Consider the following 22,030-nt stretch of genomic DNA (forward strand, 5'->3'; position numbering starts at 1 on the left):
CCCCGCGACCCGACCCCGGATAAGCGGAAGAAAATGGATGGATGGATGGATGGAACTTGCACAATTTTGCTTGCATAATAAACTGAGTAAGTCTGTGTTAGTCAACATGCTAGTGATGCTCCAAATACTGCTGACTTCATCTAAGCTAAACTTAGCGTTGTTGCTGATGTTAGGCATTTGTTCGGCTGATTTGAGTCCAACCAGTACACACACTTTGGCAAACCCTGTTAAAGTTTCTTAACATTTTTGTAAAAGAAGAAAAAAATTAATAAATTATGGAAAAAGTGATGGAGTTTAGAGTGTAACAGGCGTTCTGATAGGCTGTGGGCAAATAGGCAGGGTGAGGTAACAGCACAAGGAGATCAATATTAAGCAGATCTCTCAATTTGGCCAAAATATGACTTAGGCAAATCTGCTACGAGGCGAACGATGAGCAGAGTCAAGTAAAATCCAAGTACAATTAAAATCTGGTCCACCCTTGATGCAGAAGTTAAAAACAACCTACAATTTATAACTCTTCAGATTTGCTATTTTACAGACGGATGAAGAGCATCCTGCCCGTTCTGAGAAAAACAAGAAGGGAAAAAAAGGGAGAACACCGAGTCTCTAGGAAGGTCAGGGCAGCAAGCAGCAGGTGAAAGCAGCCCGGCTGCTACAAGTTCAGAAACCATCACAAAGACAGGAAACAAAAGCAACCGTCAGGTCCAAGCCATGCTGTGTTTACATCTACCACGTATGCATCCAAGGTGGATCAAGAACTTGCCACAGAGCAGCTTTCTTAAAGGAAATATTAACTGCAAAACACGCAAATTCAGAGATCTGTTTTGTTTTTTTTAAATAGCATCAACCTGAAACCCTGCTGAGGTAATTGAGGTTTTTTTCGCTCTTGCTTTTCTTGCTTCCCCACATAACACATCTGTAACTCTGGCTGATAACTTATGTTTGCGTTATGGCGAGACAATAGACCAGATAAATGTCTCAGCAGCAGAAGAAATCAGCTGTGTATAATTGGATTTGCAATATTCCAGCGACCTGTCTGAGGACGCATCACACCCAACGACCACTGACAACAGGAGAGACGCACCAGCTTAAAATCAGTACATAAATATTCAGTAGACAATATAATGTCATAAATCATACAGCAGTAGAGCTGTCACAGTAACAAATTTTACTGGAAGATAAATTGTAGAAATTATTGCGATAAACGATAATATTGTTGTTTCGAGACCAATTTCATGCAATATACCGATGACAAAATAATGCAAGCTTGCAATTTCAAAGACCAATAAACTTTGATTTTGTACAGAACATTATAAACTGCAAATAAAAGACATTTTAAATATCCAGAATAAAAACACAACAACCAAAAGCAATAAATAAAAAGGAAATAAAATACAATAGAAACCAGAAATATAAAGAATTACCAAGTCTCTGTACACAAACTTGCCCTTCAAATAATATTAATCATTTGAAAGGAAATGATCAGGCTTATTTTAATTTATCATGTGTTTTTTATTTTTTTTTTTTATTTTGGTCACTTCATGGCAAACATAGCCGGTTGATTTATAATCGACTTTTTGTTTAAAGTAAAAAAATATGTGGTAATTAATATAATCTACTAACAAAAGGTTACTATAAAATATTTTTATGCGTTTGGTGGTCATAACCTGTCATATTTCACAAGAGCTGAGATGATGAAATGGGAATTGAGTTAAAGAGGATGTAAAATAAAATCTCTGATAGGTATTTTCTGAACCTACATAAGGGTTAGGATCAATAGTCTATACACATGCAAGAATTATAACACATAATATTTCCAACACTCTCAAAAATTGTAAAATAAATATAAGATTGAATACTTTTTTCAGAATTATTCTGATATATTCTGATATATCTGATATTTATATATTTTTATATATACATAAAAAAAAACTAGGAACTGAAATAAGCTGTCATACAAGGGTTAATTACACAGTAATTAAACATTTTATTTTCAAGTACGAAGTGATCACATGGGGGAATAATTTGGCAAAGAAGTGAACTGATATGAGACAGCGTGTGGCTTGTTTTTATGCTTCGGATCGTAAACCGAAAATTATCAAAAAGATAAAATATGTTGCAACCAACACAGATGTGACACCAGATGTGCCGCCATCATGTGATTGTGCAACAGCAGCCTTTGCTCAGCTGAATTGATCTGCAAATGAAGTGATTAATTTTCCATTAAAACAATCTAAGCTACAACAGTTGATACTGCTGAGTCAGCGAGCTGCCTGCAACTTTGGGCGTGAGACGTCTGGGTGTGACGCCATGTTGTTCGGCATTCAAAAACTAATCAAGTCGTCTTCCAGAAAGAATGACGCATCTGTATTGGAAAGTACGAGCGGATTTGCATACTTCTTGCACAGCTTACGAGACAATTAATCAAAGTGATTGACGTACGAAAATGTTTGGATGTGATCCTTTACACAGACCCAGGCGTTCAGGTGAGAAAATACTTAGAGATGAAACGATCAGGACACTACCGATTCCTCTTAGTCCTGAACTTTCAAACAAAAGCTGGAACTAAAATAACTTCAAATCATTTTTGTAAACTCTTGTAAATAAAGGTATAGCAACTGTATTCCCAATTACAAAGGCACAGCTTCCCAACATTGATCTCATTTTTACTAGAGTCAAAACAAAATAAGCGTTAAGAACACGCTTTGTTAAAACATTTACAGAAAAAAGAAGATTTTTTTGTGGTTTAAAGTAATTAAAAAGGCAGAAAACAAAATCTAGATTCTTCAATTTTTCACCTAAAGATCACTGGCCAGTTGATTGGTAGATCAGTAAAAAAGATAATTAAAATCTTAAATAAGCGATGTTATTACTTTAAGATGTGCATCATATCACTTATAGGTCCTATTTGTTTTAAATACCTATTGCTTTCTTAAATAAGCAGGTTTAGTGCTGATCTATTTCAAAGACTGATTCTAGACGTTATTATCCCACTAGAAAATTCAGCTGTTTTCCTCAGACTTGCAGATTTTCAAAGTGTGCAGTCAGAATCCACACTTGTTTATTTATGGTCTATAAATAAGCAAACCTAATTTTGAGAAAATGTATATAACATTGAAGAAAAAGGGAAAAAAAAGAAAAAGGGGGGTGGGGGGCCTTCCCAATCTCTAATATTAAAATGAGGCTAATTAAGCAGCCGAGCATCTCCCAGGGTTAAGAAGCTTAATTATGCAAGTACAGACATGTCAATGGGTTTCGGTTCCATTGCTGTCAATAACAAAAATAATAATAGTTTAAAAAAAAAGAAAAAGAAAGCATGCTAACGCTAACGGCTTGTCATTTCACCATCTCCTGCCAGCACATACAGATGAGCTTTAAAACCCCCGACTTGAAAAGTCAGACTGGTTTCAGAGTTAGTCATCCAACACGAGCGCCTGTCGATCGAAGCTTTCAGAGGCTGTCGTGATCTGCTGAATTTACCATGCTAACCATATTAAACCACTGGTTTGTTTTAAGCTTAACTGTTTCTTTAGCTTAATGGGTCATGGCTCCATTTCAAAAGTTCATACGAAACAGTCTGGAGACTGCTGATCTCCAGACTGTCTACTGTAAAGACATCATGACCTTGCTGTGACCTGCATTTGATGTTTTTCAAGGTCTGCACAGGCGGGTCGGGATACACATGCCAGTACCTCACCTCAGACATCCAACTAGTCCCAGCAATGTCGCAAAAACTTCATTCCATGTTTACGTCATTGTTTGAAACCTTCCCCACAATCAACAGAAACATCCAACAGAAGGAAAACGTCCAAGTAGCAGGTCTTCATTGAACAAAACACCTAAAAACCAGGAAAAGGCGTCTTACTTTGGCAGCTTTCACGTCGGTGCTGAGGCCTTGCAACTTCAGCCATATCTGACCGTTGTTCCCGTTTGGCAAATCATCCGCTCCGATTCCAAATGACACCCTGAATATCCGCTCCACGGTGCTGTGCAGGGAAGTCAGCGATCCCCGCAGCATCCCGGCGCAAGCAAACTCATCCTCGACCTCTGGATCTTCGCTCCCTCCTTCACCTCCACTGCTCCTTTTACCGTCCATCGTGTGGTCTCAAATCGGTGGCTAGGAGTCAAGCATACTGTGAAGAAAAAGAAAGAAAACATCAGCTGGTTAGATTGGGTTTGAAAATGCTGTTGAAAAAAATAGATCCCGACACCAGCCAACGCTCATTTTCATATCGCTGACGGACACAACAAGCCCCAACTACCTGGTCACAGTTTCTTCACTTCTCGTGAGACAATGGAAGAATATGCCAAAAAACATAAAATTTAATCTTAATTTAAGCATCTGGTTCTGAGATGGGTTCATATTTATGTAAATAAGACACCTAAATTAGTTCAATGGATGAATTCTTCAATATAAAGTCTGGTAAGGTACAGGCGATGATCGCACTGCTATGGAGTCCAATCCCTTTTTTCGGATGTCACACTCTTCAGTGTGGATGCTGTAACTAAGCAAAAAATTTTAACAGGCTCTCTTCAGGTTTCACCAACTCAAATGTAAGACTTTTTAAGTCAGGCCTTGGTGGAGTTTCAGACCTGGATCTCCACAGAAACATACAAACTTTGTCCTACATAGACTGATAAGCACAACACTTAAGAAATGTGGTAAACATTAAGGGCTAACCTAGTCTTTTAATGAAATGAAGACATTTTAAGACCCTCATTTTGGATACATGAATTTAAGACCTTTTAATGACGCGTGGACACCCTGTATACGTTAGCCACATTTAGTATCTGAAAGGTGCTTCAAAAGCGAAGTCAGTATTAGATGTGTAAAAAGTTATTTTAAAAGGAAATAGTTTTTTCTAGGACATGTACGCATACAGTCGTGGTTCACTTGGGCTGTGAGAGAGGGCAGGAAGGCTAAATGGGGCAACACAAAGTTGCTCTGTTTTATTCTTTAGAGCATTCCACCGCTACATGCTGAAGCTGGAAATATCGCCTACCTTCGCAGAATCTCAAAGTAAATGTAAGAATTTACAGCTTATTCTCAAGGAATACACGCAGAGACTTATGTTTTTGTGATGCTCGGCTTGCAAATTACTAATATATTAAGTTTTAAAAACACTCACATCATATTAACTTTTCAAATTAACAATAAAACTCCCCCTTTTACAGCTACTGCTCTTAATCAAATGGCAAAAAAGGCTATCAAGAAATGATTTCAGTGATGTTCTTACAACTTCTTGTAGTTTTTAAAGAATACAAAATCAGCAAAAATTAGTTTGGAATTGACCACAAATCTCTTATCGGTACATCTCTAGCTTTACGGCCCTGGTTAACATACAAAAAAAGTTAATCAATGCATCACAACAGAAAAGTGATCATTTAAACAAAAATGCATTTGATTATTTCAGCTCAGTCATCACTAAATTGAACATATATTTTAAAAGAGTTGTGCACAGTTAAACTGCTAATAACAAAACTCAAGAACCGTGAACCCAAAGAGACAATCAGGGACAATATCATATTGTATTACATTGTAATATGCTATATTGTCAACTATGCCTGAACGCATTAACAGCACCAAGCTCTGCGTTTAGGTGAAATTTCAGTCATCGAAGCCCCAATCAGACAAGGAATCACAGGTCATGTGATTTTACCGTCTACGTTTTTAAGGTGTAATAAGCCACTCACAGGAAAACTAAACTTTTAAAGTCTAAACAAGAATGAAAATAATCACAAATAATCGATCAGTGTTGTGTTGATCTTCCTTTCTGAGAGGTGAAGGATGTTTGGCATCCATTTGCTTCTGCTCAACCAAACGCTGCTTAAGCAATCCCCCCTCACCCTCAAACACACACAGTACTTACAGCAATAGCCAACAAGACGCCTTTATGAAGAAATCTAAACTGAAAGCAGCGTTATAGCTGTGGACCTGTGAGGTAATACGGCATCTGAATGTTCGGATCTGTGTGAGCGTGTTCCTGGCAGAAATCAAACCAGGAAACAACCGCGATCCTCGTGTCGGAAACACAACAACATAACTTCAGAAGAACTTTCAACATTAATCCAAGTCGTAAACATTTAATTTGGGGGGTTTTTGGGGAGGGGGGTACCTTACGTTAAGGTCGTAAGAAGTCCTGCGCGTTGGTTTCTAAGAGCAGCTGGTTGCCCAGGTCTTCCGCAGTCATAAAACAACAACAAACAAGCTGAGAGTCCAAAGTTCCGCCGCTCAGCCTCGTTGCTCGGTGGGGAGGAGACGGACGGGAGACTCGACGGGGCCCACGGTCACGTACAAGCGGCTGTCCCCGGTGGAGCTGCGGGCCCGAACCCGAGCCGCACATCACATCAGCGGCGAAAAAGCCCCGAAGACAAAACTGAAAGTAAAGCAGGCAGTTTATCTCACAGGTAGCGCCGCGGGCTCGACGGGGCTCAATGCGAGGGCAGTAGTATCTCCATAACAGAGTTCTGCGACTGCGCAATAAATGAAAGCAGACTGCACTTCCCGCACGTTCTCTCCAATCAGCATTTTAATTAAAACTGCGCATAATTAGCTGGACACAATTAGTTTTTTTTTATGTTTGTTTTTAAACATATTAGGCTTATGAAACACATTTATGGTTCAACTTTGAAAAGGTGCGTTTTGAGTTGTGTCAGAGTCAGAAGCAATGTAAAGGGGATTTCCAATGACGTCAGAGGCGAATGTTTTTGGTCTTTTTTGTTTCAACCCCGTGCTGCTCTGACGAACCTAATAGGTTACGCTTCACTCGAGCATAATATTTTCCACACAACTCTGGTAAAACCGTGGCTTTTGCCTTCTCACCAAGAAAGCCATTTAGGGAAAATGGGGTAGTTCCCTCTGTTAAACACAGGAAGAGACGTATTTCCTCCAATAAAATAAAATTTAAAAAAAGTCACAATGATATGGCATTTTCCTAAATCATAGCAGCATAAATTCCTTTCGTCTTCCTTCAACTAGTGTGAAATTTAGGATGAAATGGTCGTAAATAGTGAAACGTGAAAATTCGGCTTAAAAAGTACCAACTAGAGACACAGTAAAGCCCAAAATGTACATAGTGTTGACAATACAACTTTTAAAAAAATCCCCAAAAAGAACAAATTGTAATACACAAAGGACACATAAAATAAACAAAATGAAATATAATGTTTTACATGTGGCACAAAATAAATTTTAAGGGAAAAAAAACAGATTTGGAGATACAACGTAAATTTGGTTAAATCTGATAAAGATGAGGAATTCTGAAAAACGTAACCAAATTCATCTGAACAATGATCAAAAGAGAGATAAATTTAAACAAAAAAATCCAACAAAATAATAAAACCTAAATTTGAGTGGTACCAAGAGAAACCTTGTTTAGATCTTTTGTCTACAGAAGCTTATCGTTTCATAAAAGGCATTTTTTATGAAATGGTTTCAATTTATCAGGTATCATGAACACTAAAATGCTTTAAATCAGACTGAAAACCTTTTCTGAGTAAAATATTTTTTGATAATTAAGACAACGTTCAGTCTAATCTTGTAACGGTTTTGTTGCTCAATCTTTGTACATATTAACGTTCTTTCATCTGTAGGCGTAAGGATAAACAATTATAGTTATTGTTATCTTGGACACATCATGTAAAGTGGAACTATCCTGAGGCATTAGCTGAATATGAATCCGGTTAGATCCCTCTTCAGTTCTAAGAAATGCAAAAATTAAATGAACATAATACAAAAGACCTATAGGCTACATTCACACAGCCCAAATCTGCTTTTCTCGCCCATATGCGACTTTTTCAAAGCAGTCTGAACGACCCAATTCCAATCTTTACACCCTTCAAAAAATCCTCTTTGTCACTTCTATAGGTGGTACTAATTTGGATACATATCCAGTTGTTTTTAAAGAGCCTGCAGTATGAACGGTCATGTTGCATTTCAGCTGACTTTTATGTCATTGATATGAGGCATTATGTGCGTCATAATCCTGCACCAGGTGAAGCCAGACGTTGTAAACCAGGACGTTAACAATGGCAAAAGAATGATAATTATAAACTTATGAATGAAGTGTGTGATCACAATGCCACTGCTCAAAGCACTAATTACACATCCAAACAGACCTCTCTACTGAATTTGCAGTCGACGCTCCACAAAAGACCATTGCTATTTTGTTTTCGTATCATTAGCTTCCTCTGCTTTATGATCTTGTAATGACAATGTGGTTCCCATTGCTGAATCTGCTGCTTTGGAAGCATAAATCTTCTCTTCACAATCCCACTGTTTTTCCAAAAGTATTTTTGACGTCCTTCGAAAGTCATGAAACCTGACTTCTCTGGGTAACACTTCAACCTTTGACCTGATTCAGGTATGAATCAAAAGTGGCTGTGCTGACGTGATTTCAGCACACACAGACACACACAAACACACGCATAGGTGGCTGTAAATGTAAAAAGTACCCTTATTAAGGACTTTCAATGTTGGTTTTTGTCAGATCAGAGGTTTGTTGCTCCTGAAAACGGGACAAAAACGTCAACCCTTGATCTTATCGGTGTTGTTTTATCACTTCCTGAAAAAAGTGTGAGGCAGTGCTTTAGCTCTTACCTATGACTATAAATCTCCTGTTATCCGTTTCTTTCGCCCCCTGCCGGCGAAATTTAACTAAATTCTGTTGTCATTTACAGAAATGCCTTGGAACACAACTACATTTTTAAGATAAAAGGAGTAATAATAATAAACTGGTTAACTTCTAAGATTTTGAGGATTTCAGCATAAAATAAACTCAAATCTTTTACAATTATGAGGAAGCTTTGTTGAAGACAGTCAACTCCTGAATCTGATTGCTATAAAAAAAAGTGACTTTAAACCACTTCACAAGCTGAATGAGTTACTACCTGAAGCAAAAACAGTAGGTTTGCACAGAGTCGTCGGCTTAAAGTCAAAAAGATCAACAGGACGTTGTTATAAAACCCCACACATTGTGCAACCCGGAAGCAGAAGTGAGTGGGATTAATGGAACGGCTCAGAATGCTTTCAGTTCTCTATTCACTAAGATCGACAACCTGGGAGATGAACGTGGGGGAATAAGAGGGGGTTTTTGCCCTCCTGAGACTCTTTCATGACAACTGAATGATGAGAGAGCAGAACAAATCCCAAAGGGTGAGTAGTCCCCCTTTTTCTGCAAAAAAAAAAAAAAGGAAAAAAGAAATATCACTTTGATTCATTAGGCAGTGCGACCTTGTAATAGAAAGGTTGTTCGGGTTTGCGTTTTTAGAATGAAGAAGTTTTTTGTTTTTTTTAAACTGTTATTGATATAAACAAGCCGATGTCCAAGAGGAAACTGCTTATAACAGGCGACTTGCTATGACTTTGAATTTTCTGCTCAGAACGCTGAGCAACAAAAGAACATGGCTTCCTACTTACATAGATTAGCATAGACTCTGGGCAGATTTGTTTGAAAACTACACATCTGAAAATGAAGTTTCGAGAAGAATTATTCTCATCGATGTGGTACAGGGAGGACTGAAGACTGAACCACACCCTGGGACTTTTCTGTGAGGTACTCTTGACAATAACACCTACTTTAGATGGAAGAGGGCTTGGTGAAAAACATTAACCTCAAACTATAGGGTGAGGGGCAGGCATGTGAAATGTGCTGTGTTTCTGTACAGTTCCCAGATTTGTTTCATTGGTTCTGAAACCAAACTACTGCCACTCCAGAGACAAGAAGTAGTTTAATTCCTTAATGACCGACTTTTGGCTTTATATTGATTATTCAAAAAGGTTAAGTCCCCCCTCCCCCCAGGTTGCTGGTAAAATTCCTCACGTTTAAGGTCGTTGTATTCCTGGATAGTACATACCAAGACATTTCCATTTTTGAAGTTAAGTAAAACAGATCCCACAGGCTCCATAAATGCCAAAACATTAGCAATGAATGGAGAATTTTGTGAAGACTGTTGTAACACTACCTGTAGAGACTTTTTAAAAGCCTTCATGCTTGCAAGTTATCTGTAAGGACACAGTTTGTTAAGACAAAAATGTGTATATTTTTCTCCATCGGCTTGTTGATTTTCATCCATTTATTTGTCAGAGGAATATTATTAACCCCTCAAAAAAAAACAAGTCAAAAAAGGAGTTGTTCTTTATGTTAAAAAAGGCTAATAAAAAATTACTTTTACCCTTCTATTTAACCAACTGGATCACCATGCGTTTCGTTCAGGTGGGCACAACAAGATGTTTGAAAAGTAGACCCACTAATTTGTGTCGTTCAGGCTCCATTTCCTGGCACCACGTTTTATTGACTGCCATCATAAACTGGTTGAGCTGCGTTTAGCTTACCTGCTGGGAACTTCCGAGTGCTGGCTCAGTGGCAGCCTTCAGTAGCAAACAGGAATCCAGGAGGCAGCTGCTAACTCAACGAGTTCAAACCAAAACATCACAGAAGGTTGCCATGACAACCAGTTCTGTGTTTACACTATCGTACTTAGGATGGGATAATGATCGTTTACTTAAATTACCTCTTTTTTTGTGGCTTTTATTAATTAAAAAGTCAGTAGAGTTGGAGGCAATTATTTTCAGTGTTACATGTATATTTATACAATAAAAAAAGAATATGACATGTTCCAAGTTGTAGGATTGTTCCTTAAATAAAATGATGCAAATAATTCACTTTCATTCAAGATTCTGAAGCAACAAAACAAAAAAATCCAATGGGGTGACTATTTTCACAAGGTACTGCCCATTTTCTACAATTCACCCATAATCTGCTGAACAGAAACATGATTATGTGAAGCCGATTAATAATATTTGCTAGCAGGAGGTCACTCAGTTATTTTGATGTAATTGTGGATCATAATCTGTCATATTTCATAAGGGTTAGGAGGCCAGTCAATAGAAATAATGTATATTATAAAGCATCTGGAAACAGAATATAAGTAAATGAAAATATTATTAAGATTTTAGCATTTCAATATGTAGATCCTGAATTCATTTACTTAAGCTGGTGTATCTTTACATCCTACTTTCCACACCGTTTTGATTGCTTGGCATTATTCGTTTTCATATCCATTGTTTAGCTTCTTCTAACAATATTATACATGTTAAAACAGTAGTCATATCCTATAAAAATAAACATAAAAGCATAAAAAGCCATTGGAAATGTATATTAGTTTAGAACTCTAAGTTTGAGTCTGAAAACTTTGTTTGATTTAAAAGATCCCCATGTTCTCATGATATCTAATGGCGTCTTGTTGAAATGTGAACAGGATAATAGAAACTTCAGCTTAAACTACAATGAAAGGATGTAATGTTTTTTTCTAGCAAACCATGGCGCTGCATAACAGTCCTGATTTGAAAGTGGTTAAGGACACTGATCTAGAGGGCTGGGAAGTGATCGGATCCGGAGGATTCGGGCAGATCTACAAAGCCAAACACCGGCAGTGGTGTGAATTTCTGGCCATTAAGCTTCTTCATTATGATGACGGGTGAGTACTGCATACGACTGGCTGTTTAGTGGAGCTGCAAAACAACATATTGATAGGAAAACCTGCAACCCCAGGACAAGCCAGGCTCTACTGCATGAATTGGAGATGATGCGACAAGGATCCAACCGCCACGTCCTTCAAGTCATTGGGATTTTTAAGGGTCAATCACCTTCTTCAGGGTCGTCAATTCAGCTGGGGTTGGTCATGGATTTCATGGAACGAGGATCATTGGCTAACCTCCAGGTATGCAGTTGGTCCACACTGAATTACCTCAATGGCTTTGAATGTTTTACAGTAAAGTTTACTATCTTGACGCAATGCAATTCCGCCCAAGGGTATTGTTGTGTGTTTAGAGACGATCCGTTTCGCAACTTTCACAAAACTTTGATTGGGTTTTTATAACAAGCTGACCTAGAAAGTCTATGGAAAATGTTGTGGTTTGGATTGCAAGTATATCGAGGTCATGAATGAACTGCAGTCAGAGCAAGAGACATGGTTTGTGGCATTAAAAGATACCAATGCTCAGGTGGCATCATTTTTAGTTTAAAAGAATAATTTCTTTACAGTAGAAAATGGCATAAAGTAAGAAAAGGAACCAAAACACTATGGAATACCTCAACTATGTCATCTCTCTTATCAGCAAACTTTACAAGGACCCCCACCCTGGCCACTGGCTTTCAGACTGACTCACCAGATTGCTCTGGGTATCAACTTCCTCCACAGTCTCTCCCCTCCTGTGCTGCACTTGGACCTGAAGCCCAGTAATGTGCTGCTGGACTCGGATTTAAACGCTAAGGTGAGTCCACTGGTTCTGGCAAGAGCTCCACACATTTACCCACCTGGACAAAAGTTGTTGGTAGCCCTCTGTTAATAAACAAAAAATCCACTAAAATATGGTCCCTAAAATAACTTGACAATAGCAATAAATAAAAATCTACAGAAAATTAACTAATGAGAATCAAACATTGATTTTTTTAATTATGGCTCAGCAGTCTTTTTAATAAAACAAACCAATAAAAAGGGTGATAGTACCATTAACAACCTCTTGAGGCAACCACTGCAATCAAACACCATTTCTGTTACTGTTGTGGAAAAAAATTACTGTGAAAATGTATGTGCCTTTGCTCTGGAGTTCACCTTTTAGTTTGTTTTTGGGTGAAAAAAAATTCCTATAGCAAGACTCTGGATGAGAAGAAGTAAGACACTTATCAAAACCTCGCTAGGTGAGAACAAAAATACAGAGTCAAAGGAGTCGCAAGTCCTTTGATTCTGGCTGCCTTTTGTAGGTTCTGGTCAGCAGATCTTATAACGGCAGGGTGTCACTGTTTGTGGTGTTTCCCAACAAAGAGGCTTGTTTGAACCACAGGTGTGAAGATTTTGATTATACACCAAGGATTGTGTGGAGCTCAAAACAGATGGTCTAGCCATTTGCCTTTTGTTAAGGAAGGGGGGTCTGTGTTTGAAGTTATAGGGGACAGCTTTGATCCTGATCAGATCTGGGTCGGGAAAGTAACGCTTGGATAGTCTAGAGAATTGCGGGTTTCTTCCCTGCTGTTTTATGGCATTGTTTTATGTATGCAAGAGCAGCTGACCAATCAGACTATTGAGATAATGAAAAGGAGTGGGTCAATGAGATTGACCTACTCATCATGAGCAAACAGCACTTTTCAGCTTCTTCTACAGATGTTCAATAGCATTTAGAGCAAGGCTCATAAAAGGTCAGATAGGAGTAGTCCAACCCCACACAGATTCAAAACACCCTGTGTCAGATGCAGCAAACCAGTCCCAGAACATAACAGAACCTTCTCCATATGTCACAGTAGGAACGGTGTTCTTTTCCTTTTTGAGTCTGTGAACATAGAGCTGATAAGCCTTCCCAAAAAGCTCCAGTTTTTTCTCGTCTGTCCAAAAGGACATTCTCCCAGAAGCTTTGCAGCTTGTCAATGTGAATTGTGGCAAATTCCAGTATCACTTTTTTAAATCAAATCAAATCAAACTTTATTTGTATAGCACATTTCAGCAGCAAGGCATTTCAAAGTGCTTTACAACAATAAAACAGAAACACAGAGCATCAAGCTAACCGGAGATGCTCGTATTGCCTTTACCTTTATCATGGTAAAGGCAATGTTCTTTCTAATCTCCTGAGACGATCCTCTCCTTTGCTTCCTGTGGTCCATGTTCAACGTAATACACACCATGTCACCAAACAGCCCACTGACTACTTGTCAACATTTAAATAGAACGACTGACTGCTTGAAGCTTGAAGGCACCGGGAATGCTAATCTGAGGACACACATTAGTCTAACCTGTCCTTATGGTCAAATTATCTCTAATCTTTTGAAGAAGTAGCAATATTTTTGTCTTGTTTCATTAGTTTGTTGTGGTTTCTGCTGAACCACAATTCAACAGCAATGTCTGATTTTCAGTGGTTAATTTTCAGTGCTTTTTTTATGATTACTTTTGTCAGTTTCAAATTATTTCAATGTTATTAACAAAGGGTACCAACAATTTTGTCTGCAAGGTAGATAAATTACGACCAAGTAAAATATAATTTTGGTGTTTATAATTCTAAAAAAAAAACCAGATTACTTGACCGAACCTTAATCAGATTTAAAATGTATGACTGGGAACCAGCCAATTTAAATGAACTCTGCCATTTCCACCAAGAAAAGTGATCAGATATCCAGTCAGAATTATTCCACAAGATTAACAGCAACAGAAAGTTCAAATTTTCAAAGAGAGTTTTAACTTAACATTGGTAGACATTTACTGTGTGTATATACCTAATTCTATCTGAAGTAGAGCAAAATCATGTTAAACTAAAATTTGTGTGTCTAATTCTCATTTTATCACTATTCTCTAAAGTTATGTGTTCTACACATCATTGATAAAAATGGTTTAAATAAATGAAAAAAAGACCATAATTCGAGGGATTCGCGTTGATCAAGTTTAAATAGATGTCTCATCAAAACAAAAATAAGTTCTTTCAGTCAAATATTTTTCTGTTCCAAAATCCAGGGCAATTCAGTAAGGTTAATTTTTTTTTTTGTCAAAAAAAAAAAAAGAAAAGGTGTTTCCCTTAATGATATTATTACAAACTAATCTCACAAAAATGCATTGTTAGCCTTAAATTAATTTGATGTTTAATTCCGGATTGTTTAGTTTTTTTATGTTTCACAAACACAATTATAAAATGGTATTAATATTACGGTGTGACTGTACTTATATCCTCTCTTTAGCTTACAGATTTTGGCCTCGCCAGGTTTTCCAGCAGCATCACTCGAACTTCCAAGAAGGACAGCAACGATACAGGCGGGACCATCAGATACATGCCTCCAGAGGCGTTCGACACTTCTTACAATCCCTCACGGGCCTTTGACATCTACAGGTACAGAGACATCAGGGCACTTTTATTTTTCATCAAGCAGTTTATGTCTTTCATTCCCAATAGGAAGTGAAAGATATGAGGAAATGTTTTTCAGATAAGTTATCAACTGAATGAAGTTCTCATGCGATTTCCTCTTTTTGATGAAACGGCCGTGGGCTCCATTTCTTTAGGTTCTGATAACTAGCAACAAAAACAATAAGGAGGCGAGTTGGCTTCTGCAGTAATCTCCAACTCTCTTAACCTCTGTTTCAGCTTTGGTATATTGCTGTGGTCCATTGCAACAGGAAAAAAACCATATTCAAGTAAGTTCCTATTTTGTTCCTGAGTCGTGTTTTTTCGAAAAGTCTGGAAAAGCATGGAATTTGGTTCTATCATTTTCCAGGTTTAAGTACATGTAACCATTTACTTAAACCTGTTTTACTCTAAACCACTTTATATCAAAGTATTCACTTCATTAAATGTTTTACCCTCATACAAATTAAATTAACAAAATTAGTCTTTTTCGTTGACGAAAAACTTTTAATATCAAAGTGGAAACTGATTTCTACAAAATAATTTAAAAAAACAACAGAATAGAAATATTTTACACAAAATAAGTAGCATAAATATTCACCCCATTCAAGTCATTATTTAGCAGATGCAACATTAGGATTTCAATGTCAAAAAAGCCAAATTTAGGTTTTTATTGATTTGCAAAAGCAACAAAAGGGATAAAAAATCCAAGCAGATGATTACTTTTTGTAGGCGCTGGAGATCTTAAATTATTTTTTAAATGCCGATCAAACCACTAAAACGGCTATCAACAAAAAATGTAAACTGCTTTAAAAAAAAAAAGAAAAAAAAAGAAATCAACATCAGCCCTCACATGTTCATTTTCTTTATTTCAGAAAATTCAAGAGTTCCAGATTTGGAGGTGATCTAAACAAATTCAGATGCCTCAAAATCTGTGAAATGATCCAAAGCCACTCTGCCGGATATCAGAAGCCAGTGGTAGCATTTATTGTGTCATTATTGTGGGACACACTATAATATGGTATTTTAATTTGTACACAAAATTCCCAGAATATTACAAAAAATATGCAGAAAAAAGACCAGGACATTTGAGCCTCGAAAAATACATACTTTTTAAAAAATAAAATAAAAATACTCAGATGTCCTGTTTTGCAGGTTGACTTGCAATGCTAAAAAATGAGTTGGAAGATGAATTAGTGAAAAGTGAAGTGTTATCACTACTGGAGTGTTAACCACAGTTTTAGTCTCTCTAAGTATGAATGATTTGCAGTCAGCATTTCCCCTCCAAAAAATCCATTAGGGAATCAACACTTTAGATGTATCCATGACAACCACCATGAAATTAAGTCAACTACTATCAGCTTATCTTGAAGAATCAGGATGTATAGTTAACATCCCAGTGAATGGAGATCAAAGTCAAAATCACTGAGAGAGAGGCTGTCCAATTAGCAACTCCTCCTGTTGAAAATAAATGTATTTATTTTTTATATATTTTATTTATAAATAAAATAAATAAAATTTGACTTTACTGTCACAAATTTTTTTTTTAAATCCTTGAAATGAAGTTACTGAGAATTGGGGTTACATGGGTGTTTATACGCTAAACGGAAAAACTGAATTTGAACCACTACCAAGAAATACATTTTTAAACGACATCATCCTTTATGCACATTCAACTTTCCCAATTTAAGCAAGTGTCTGCCCTGTGTATAATTTTCATCTTAAATAACTGGCAGGCAAGATGTTGTGAAGTGAAGATTTTTAAATGTAAATTTTACCAAATGGACGTTTGTAACACACCTTCGACTCCAATCTCTGTCTTTCCCTCAGACGCCTTGTCCGCCATAGTGCCTATCCGTATCCCCATGGGAGACCGTCCTTCTCTGGATGACATCAGGTGTACGGATGCCGGAGTGGCGGGACTGACAAGACTCATCGATCTCATGCAGGAGTGTTGGCGCTCAAATCCCAAACAAAGGCCTTCCTCCCGTGGTACAGTATGCAAAAATTAGAGAAATTGATTTAAAAAATACTCATCAATACAAAAGAATGGTGCAAATCTGTGTCCTATTTTGTATTGTGTAAAAAAAAAAAAAAAAGTATGTTGAATTTGTTAACGCTACTACATAATTTTCAGCCACACAGCTGCCTGTGATTAGCATGTCCGCTCACGCTCATTCAAATCTCACCTCATAGGTCCATATGGGCTTTAAAGTAGATTTTCTACAGGGCCAATCAGCGAACAGAAGGAGAAGTTGTAACCGATAACCTCTGCGGTTTCAGTAGTAGCCTGTAGTTTCAACAATGGAGGAAGTGAACGAAGCTGTTCAGTCTGCGTTGGCCACACTTCCAGATATTGAATTTACATTAACAGCCGTCTTGTTTGACTCGGTACTTAACTCTTCGCGGTGGAGGACGGTTGTATTTCCGGTAAACTTTATAACGTCGAACTGGCGTATTACGTCACGGCCGAACGTTAGAGACCGGGTAAAATTCAAAACTTTTATCAGCGGTCCAGACCACGAAGTAAAGTAGAACAAGACGTTGTTTTTTGTGTGTTTTTTTTTGCCAGGCTAGACTGTGATACCTACATCAATATAACATAACACAACATAGATTAAACAACAAAAAATAATTCCTGTTCACAAGTAACTGAATGAAGCCTCTGTCCATAACTTTGTTCAAAAATAACCAACAATTACAAGTGAATAGAGTCAAACTAAACTCTAATGAAAGTATTTTTTCCATCTGGTGAGAACAGTCCCAAGTATAGAGGAATGAACTAAACGTGAGATTCTTGAAGCTAACGTGACTTTGGTTTGTCGATAGAATGCACAACTGTGATGGAAGAACTGTTCAAGATGCACAAACCCGCAATTCACGATGCCGTCCACCAAGTCCTGCAGAAACTGGTGAGGAACAAAGTCAAGCCACGTTGGCGTGATGTAAAACTTGACATGACACATCACAATATTATTTTTATCAGAAAATTTTGCCCCGGTCTGACTCAAGTCTTTCTCTTCCTCCTTCAAGGATCTAAATGAAAAAGAGAAGATTACACATGGGATGACAAAACTTTCCGTTACTGAGACTTCAGGTCAGTCTGATCGCATTATTAGACAATTCTGCCTGGCTTCCAGAGGTTTGACTTTTCGTTGTTCCTACAGCAGAACCAGTAAGAGCTGCAGCGGCAAACATTTGTGACGATGTGCGGACAGGACCGCCGCCGGTTCAGGTGAAAAATCTGTCAGAATGACTGAAAGCGATAGTGAAAATCGGTAGGTCAAATGACCTGAGTTGGGTTAATTAATGAAAACAGTTTAACATCACCATCATATCTCAAGATCACCATCATCTTTATGGTGAGAACAAGAGAAAGGAGTGATCTTTAGCCCAGTTAAACAAACAAGAAGAAGAAGACTGCGATGCTAAGTGAGGGCACTTTGTATTGCAGCAACTCGGCCAGTCCTGCGGAGTTGCCACACTGCAAATTTTTTCTGGTGTGAGGAACTATTGTGCATATCACTTCCTGTTTCACTAGGGGTATTTTTCTTTTTTATTTCTTTTTCTTATACGGGAAAGGGTGGAGAAGAAAGCAAATGTAAAAATTATTTCAACATTATTTTAAGGAGAAGGTGAAAGAATTAAATGGCCACCTGTAATTTTGCAATTTACTTAAAACTGGAATTTATGTGAAAGAGTAAATTTGCTATGTAAAGATGCAATAATTATTGTGTTGTTCTTTGAGGGAATACTGATACAGTTTAGGTTAGATGTGTGGAGTCATTATTTGGTTTACAACCAACAATTTTTTTCACGTCAAACATTGTTATATGTGACAAAAGATTCTTTTTTTTTTTTTTTTTTTTTTTGCATGTTTCAGGAAATAGCCAGTGTTTGGCCAGGAAATCAAGGAGACAATGCAGCAGTCGAAGGTGAGAAAGACGCCGATATATGACTCGGAACAAGTCACCTGTCATGGTTTCACATGTCGAGATTTATTTATTTTCATTTTTATTGTTTGTTTTTAGATCCATCACCTAGTTGGGCCTCAAGTCTGTGTGATGTTGATCAGGCCCGCCGAGCAGCAGACCCTGAAATGAAGCCGTCCTCTGTAGAACCCACTCGACCCACTCATTTGACATCCAACGGCGAAGCAAGAAATCAGCCTCTGTTACTTCTGTGTCAGGTATGTCGATTATCATCAGACGGACCTGTAAGCAGTCGGACCACGTATCTGTCAGTCATGAGCTGCCATCACCTCGGAGGAAAAAATACGGGAGTTTTATTCCCGTTATTAACTAAAACGACAAAATGGTAGATTATTCTGACCTGGTTTGTCAGAACAAAATACTAAAGTCTAAGAAATTATGAGATGCAACCGGAACGGGACAATCTTTGACCAGGCTCACAATCTAGTTTTACTGTATTTAAAAAAAAAAAAAAAAGCTTTCATTGGAAGTCATCCCCATTTCGTAAATGAAGACACGTTTTTAAAAAGCTAGTCTAAAATAGCTAGTGTGAGTAAACCTTTACCTAAAGTTTAGCTTTAATTCAGGCTCCTGCTCACTCTAAAGCATTTTTCTGCTGCAAATAGGTGCTTGAAAAACGTTAAATGAAAGTTGTCATTTCATTAAAGCGTTCCCTCTGAATTGCCGTCGTCAGACATATCAGCAGGTTCGGTTCCACCCAAAACAGGATTTTTTTTTTTTATCAGGTGTTCTTTTCTCCGCAGCGTCAGTTTTCCAGTCCCGGCACCTTAAACATTCACTGCTCCAATGTGACTGGACTGCAGTACGGACACCACAACACGATGCACATCAGCCTGCCTGGCTCCTCCGAGAGAAAGAGGCACCCAACGGCGCCATCTACTGTCAGCTCCTCACAACACCGCACAAATACAGCTAATCCATAGTTTCCCAGAACTGTTTTTTTTATTCTCTTTTTCAAATAAAACAAAATATTTGGTTTAGCTTTTGTATGTTAATTATTTATTTCTTGTAGCATAAATGCATTTAATGCAGCTTTTTGCAGCTTTTCATCATCTTTTTATTACTGCTACTGTAATTCATTTCACTTCTTTTGTTTGGAACTGGTTTTAGCAGCGGGCAAAAACTCCAGGCCAGCTTTTTGCACAATCACCATTAAATACAAGCCAAGACGGCTGCTGGTTTTCTTTTTTTTTTCACCAACTGTGGTCAGAAAATATCTACCATCAGAGCGCCAACATGCCTTAGGATGCCAGAACTTGCCTTCACAACCATCTGACTATAATTAAAAGAAGCGAACGTTTGAGTCAAAGCTTTTCAGGAATGTGTTTTTAAGAAAGGTGTAAAAGCTGAGCTTTTTCAGTTTTTCATTTTTTTAGCGGGTCATTAGTTTCACTGAAATAAATATTTTTTATTATATTCTATTTTTGCAACAAGTTGTTTTAAAGATATGGTACATATAAATATAAATTAAAGGTACAAATGCTACTTTTTGGTATATGCTACACTATTTTTTGCTTTATTTTGTAGAGGCTTTGGAATCAGCAATTTTAATAGTAAATGACAAGCTTTAGGGATTTTTGAACAATGTGTACTACATGAAATGTTGGAATTTAAAGCATTTTTCTAACCTGATGAGTGCTGTAACTTCAGTGAAGTGTTGCAGCAGGTGAGCGTGAAATACTTCTGTGGTATTGTCTGTTAAAAAGATTATGAGACTATTTTCAGGTGTGGATGAAGATGGATTTGGTGTGGGTGTGTTGATGTGTGCTGGATTCATGCTGCGCTCCATTTGGTGAAAGAAGACAAACTTTCTAAGTTCCAATATGGAAAAATGCACAGAAATGCCTCATGACTTTTTTAATTCCAACTTGGAAAATGAGAGTTGTGCCACCAACCACACAATCAAATATGGCTACTGCATGAATATAGTACTGCGATAACAGTTTATTTACCCTTCCGTGGTATGTCAATAATAGTTTTCACCCTTGGAGGTAAATGGAACGCACCATAATCCTTTTTATTTTGTTACAAGTGAATAAAATAAAATGAAAGCAATCTCTTCTTTACTTAAAGAAAAAATGTTTACTGTGATTCATAAGACGTATTAAATATTTGTGCTCACATCTGTCAGTTTTGTGTCTACTTTTTTTAAATAAGATTTACAGGATGATTTTGCTATCATTCAGTTTTTTAAATGTGCTATATAACATTGTACAGCACAGATTATTAAGCATGGTGTACATTGGCAAGGAACTGGTAATTATTCTGGTGCTGAATGTCCGGTTGTTACTTACAATTGTCATTATTCATATAATTATCATGGGTCAATAAATTTTCTTGTCCTACTATGAGAGTATGTTTATAGTCATTTTATTTTATGTAATATAATTTATTTCCAGGTATTTTTTTAGCACATTAAATTGAACAGGTATACCATAAAATGTTTTTAATTGCAAATTTCTGATAATTAACAAGTCAGTAAGTCATACATGTCATTAAATTGAGAAAAGGGGTAGGATTGAATAAGTGTTCACTTCATCCTGCACCTTTTCAAACAGATAAGGAGCAGTGAGCTAATAATTTTGTTCTCGGTTACGTACACGCACTCGTTTTCTCAAAGACTTCCAAACAGATTTGAAAGTCTTTGACCTTTATTCCTCTAGTCTCCACATAATGCAGTTTTGTACTCCGTACACAAATCTCCAAAGTGCTAACACAGGCCTCTGCTGAGTCCCAGGAAGCTGACACAAATCAGTTGTGATGGTCCAGCATGAACCCAGCGAGCTTCTGGCACTGATTCCCACTTCCACCGCCAGGCCTCCATCTGCCACCGGATCCACCGCAGAGTAAGATACGGAGGACGGTCTCTGTACATCAGCAGGAGCAAAAAATGGATGTCACAGCTATTTGGGACTCCAAAAGCAATGCGTCAGTTTAAATAACCGTAATGGATTTTGATATGTTGGTGCTTTAATGTAAGTTAATGGCGCATGAATGGGACAATAAGAATCTTCAGGTAAACTTTCAGTCTTTTCTATGCAACTTAAAAACTTGAAGATAAGCAAAACCTAAACAAGATTCATCTGTGGCTGATATGTTTTCCTAGATACACAAATTTCCTATGTGTTCTTCTCTGTCAGATTGTAAAAGGCAACGTAGC

The 22,030-nt window shown here is 37.5% G+C and overlaps 2 protein-coding genes across 6 annotated transcripts in view; one reads left to right on the plus strand and one right to left on the minus strand.

The window, feature by feature from the left end:
• The window catches only part of khnyn (KH and NYN domain containing), a 30,826-nt gene extending 14,062 nt beyond the window's left edge, over positions 1 to 16,764 (minus strand). The window contains exons 1-3 of one of the 5 annotated variants that reach the window (XM_008435295.2): positions 16,679 to 16,764; positions 14,723 to 14,860; positions 3,866 to 4,133 (exon numbers count right to left, since the gene is read on the minus strand). In XM_008435295.2, the coding sequence (XP_008433517.1) occupies positions 3,866 to 4,096 (231 nt within the window). In that variant the 5' untranslated portion in view covers positions 4,097 to 4,133; positions 14,723 to 14,860; positions 16,679 to 16,764. Of the gene's footprint in view, positions 1 to 3,865; positions 4,134 to 6,116; positions 6,471 to 10,333; positions 10,426 to 14,722; positions 14,861 to 16,678 lie in introns of those variants that run through there. The other 4 variants (XM_008435298.2, XM_008435299.1, XM_008435296.2 and 1 more) reach the window with 4 other exon arrangements.
• On the plus strand, positions 9,044 to 20,993 carry ripk3 (receptor-interacting serine-threonine kinase 3). The gene is made up of 13 exons (XM_008435360.2): positions 9,044 to 9,154; positions 11,315 to 11,478; positions 11,553 to 11,721; positions 12,119 to 12,274; positions 14,718 to 14,866; positions 15,119 to 15,168; positions 16,709 to 16,870; positions 17,708 to 17,790; positions 17,912 to 17,975; positions 18,046 to 18,113; positions 18,762 to 18,813; positions 18,910 to 19,067; positions 19,614 to 20,993. Exons 1-13 carry the CDS (start codon positions 9,125 to 9,127, stop codon positions 19,791 to 19,793), a joined length of 1,485 nt encoding a protein of 494 aa, XP_008433582.1. The 5' UTR covers positions 9,044 to 9,124; the 3' UTR covers positions 19,794 to 20,993.
• Positions 20,994 to 22,030: the final 1,037 nt, after the last annotated feature.

The sequence above is a fragment of the Poecilia reticulata genome, linkage group LG18 (genome assembly GCF_000633615.1).
Source record: "Poecilia reticulata strain Guanapo linkage group LG18, Guppy_female_1.0+MT, whole genome shotgun sequence".
NCBI classification, from domain to species: Eukaryota; Metazoa; Chordata; class Actinopteri; order Cyprinodontiformes; family Poeciliidae; genus Poecilia; species Poecilia reticulata.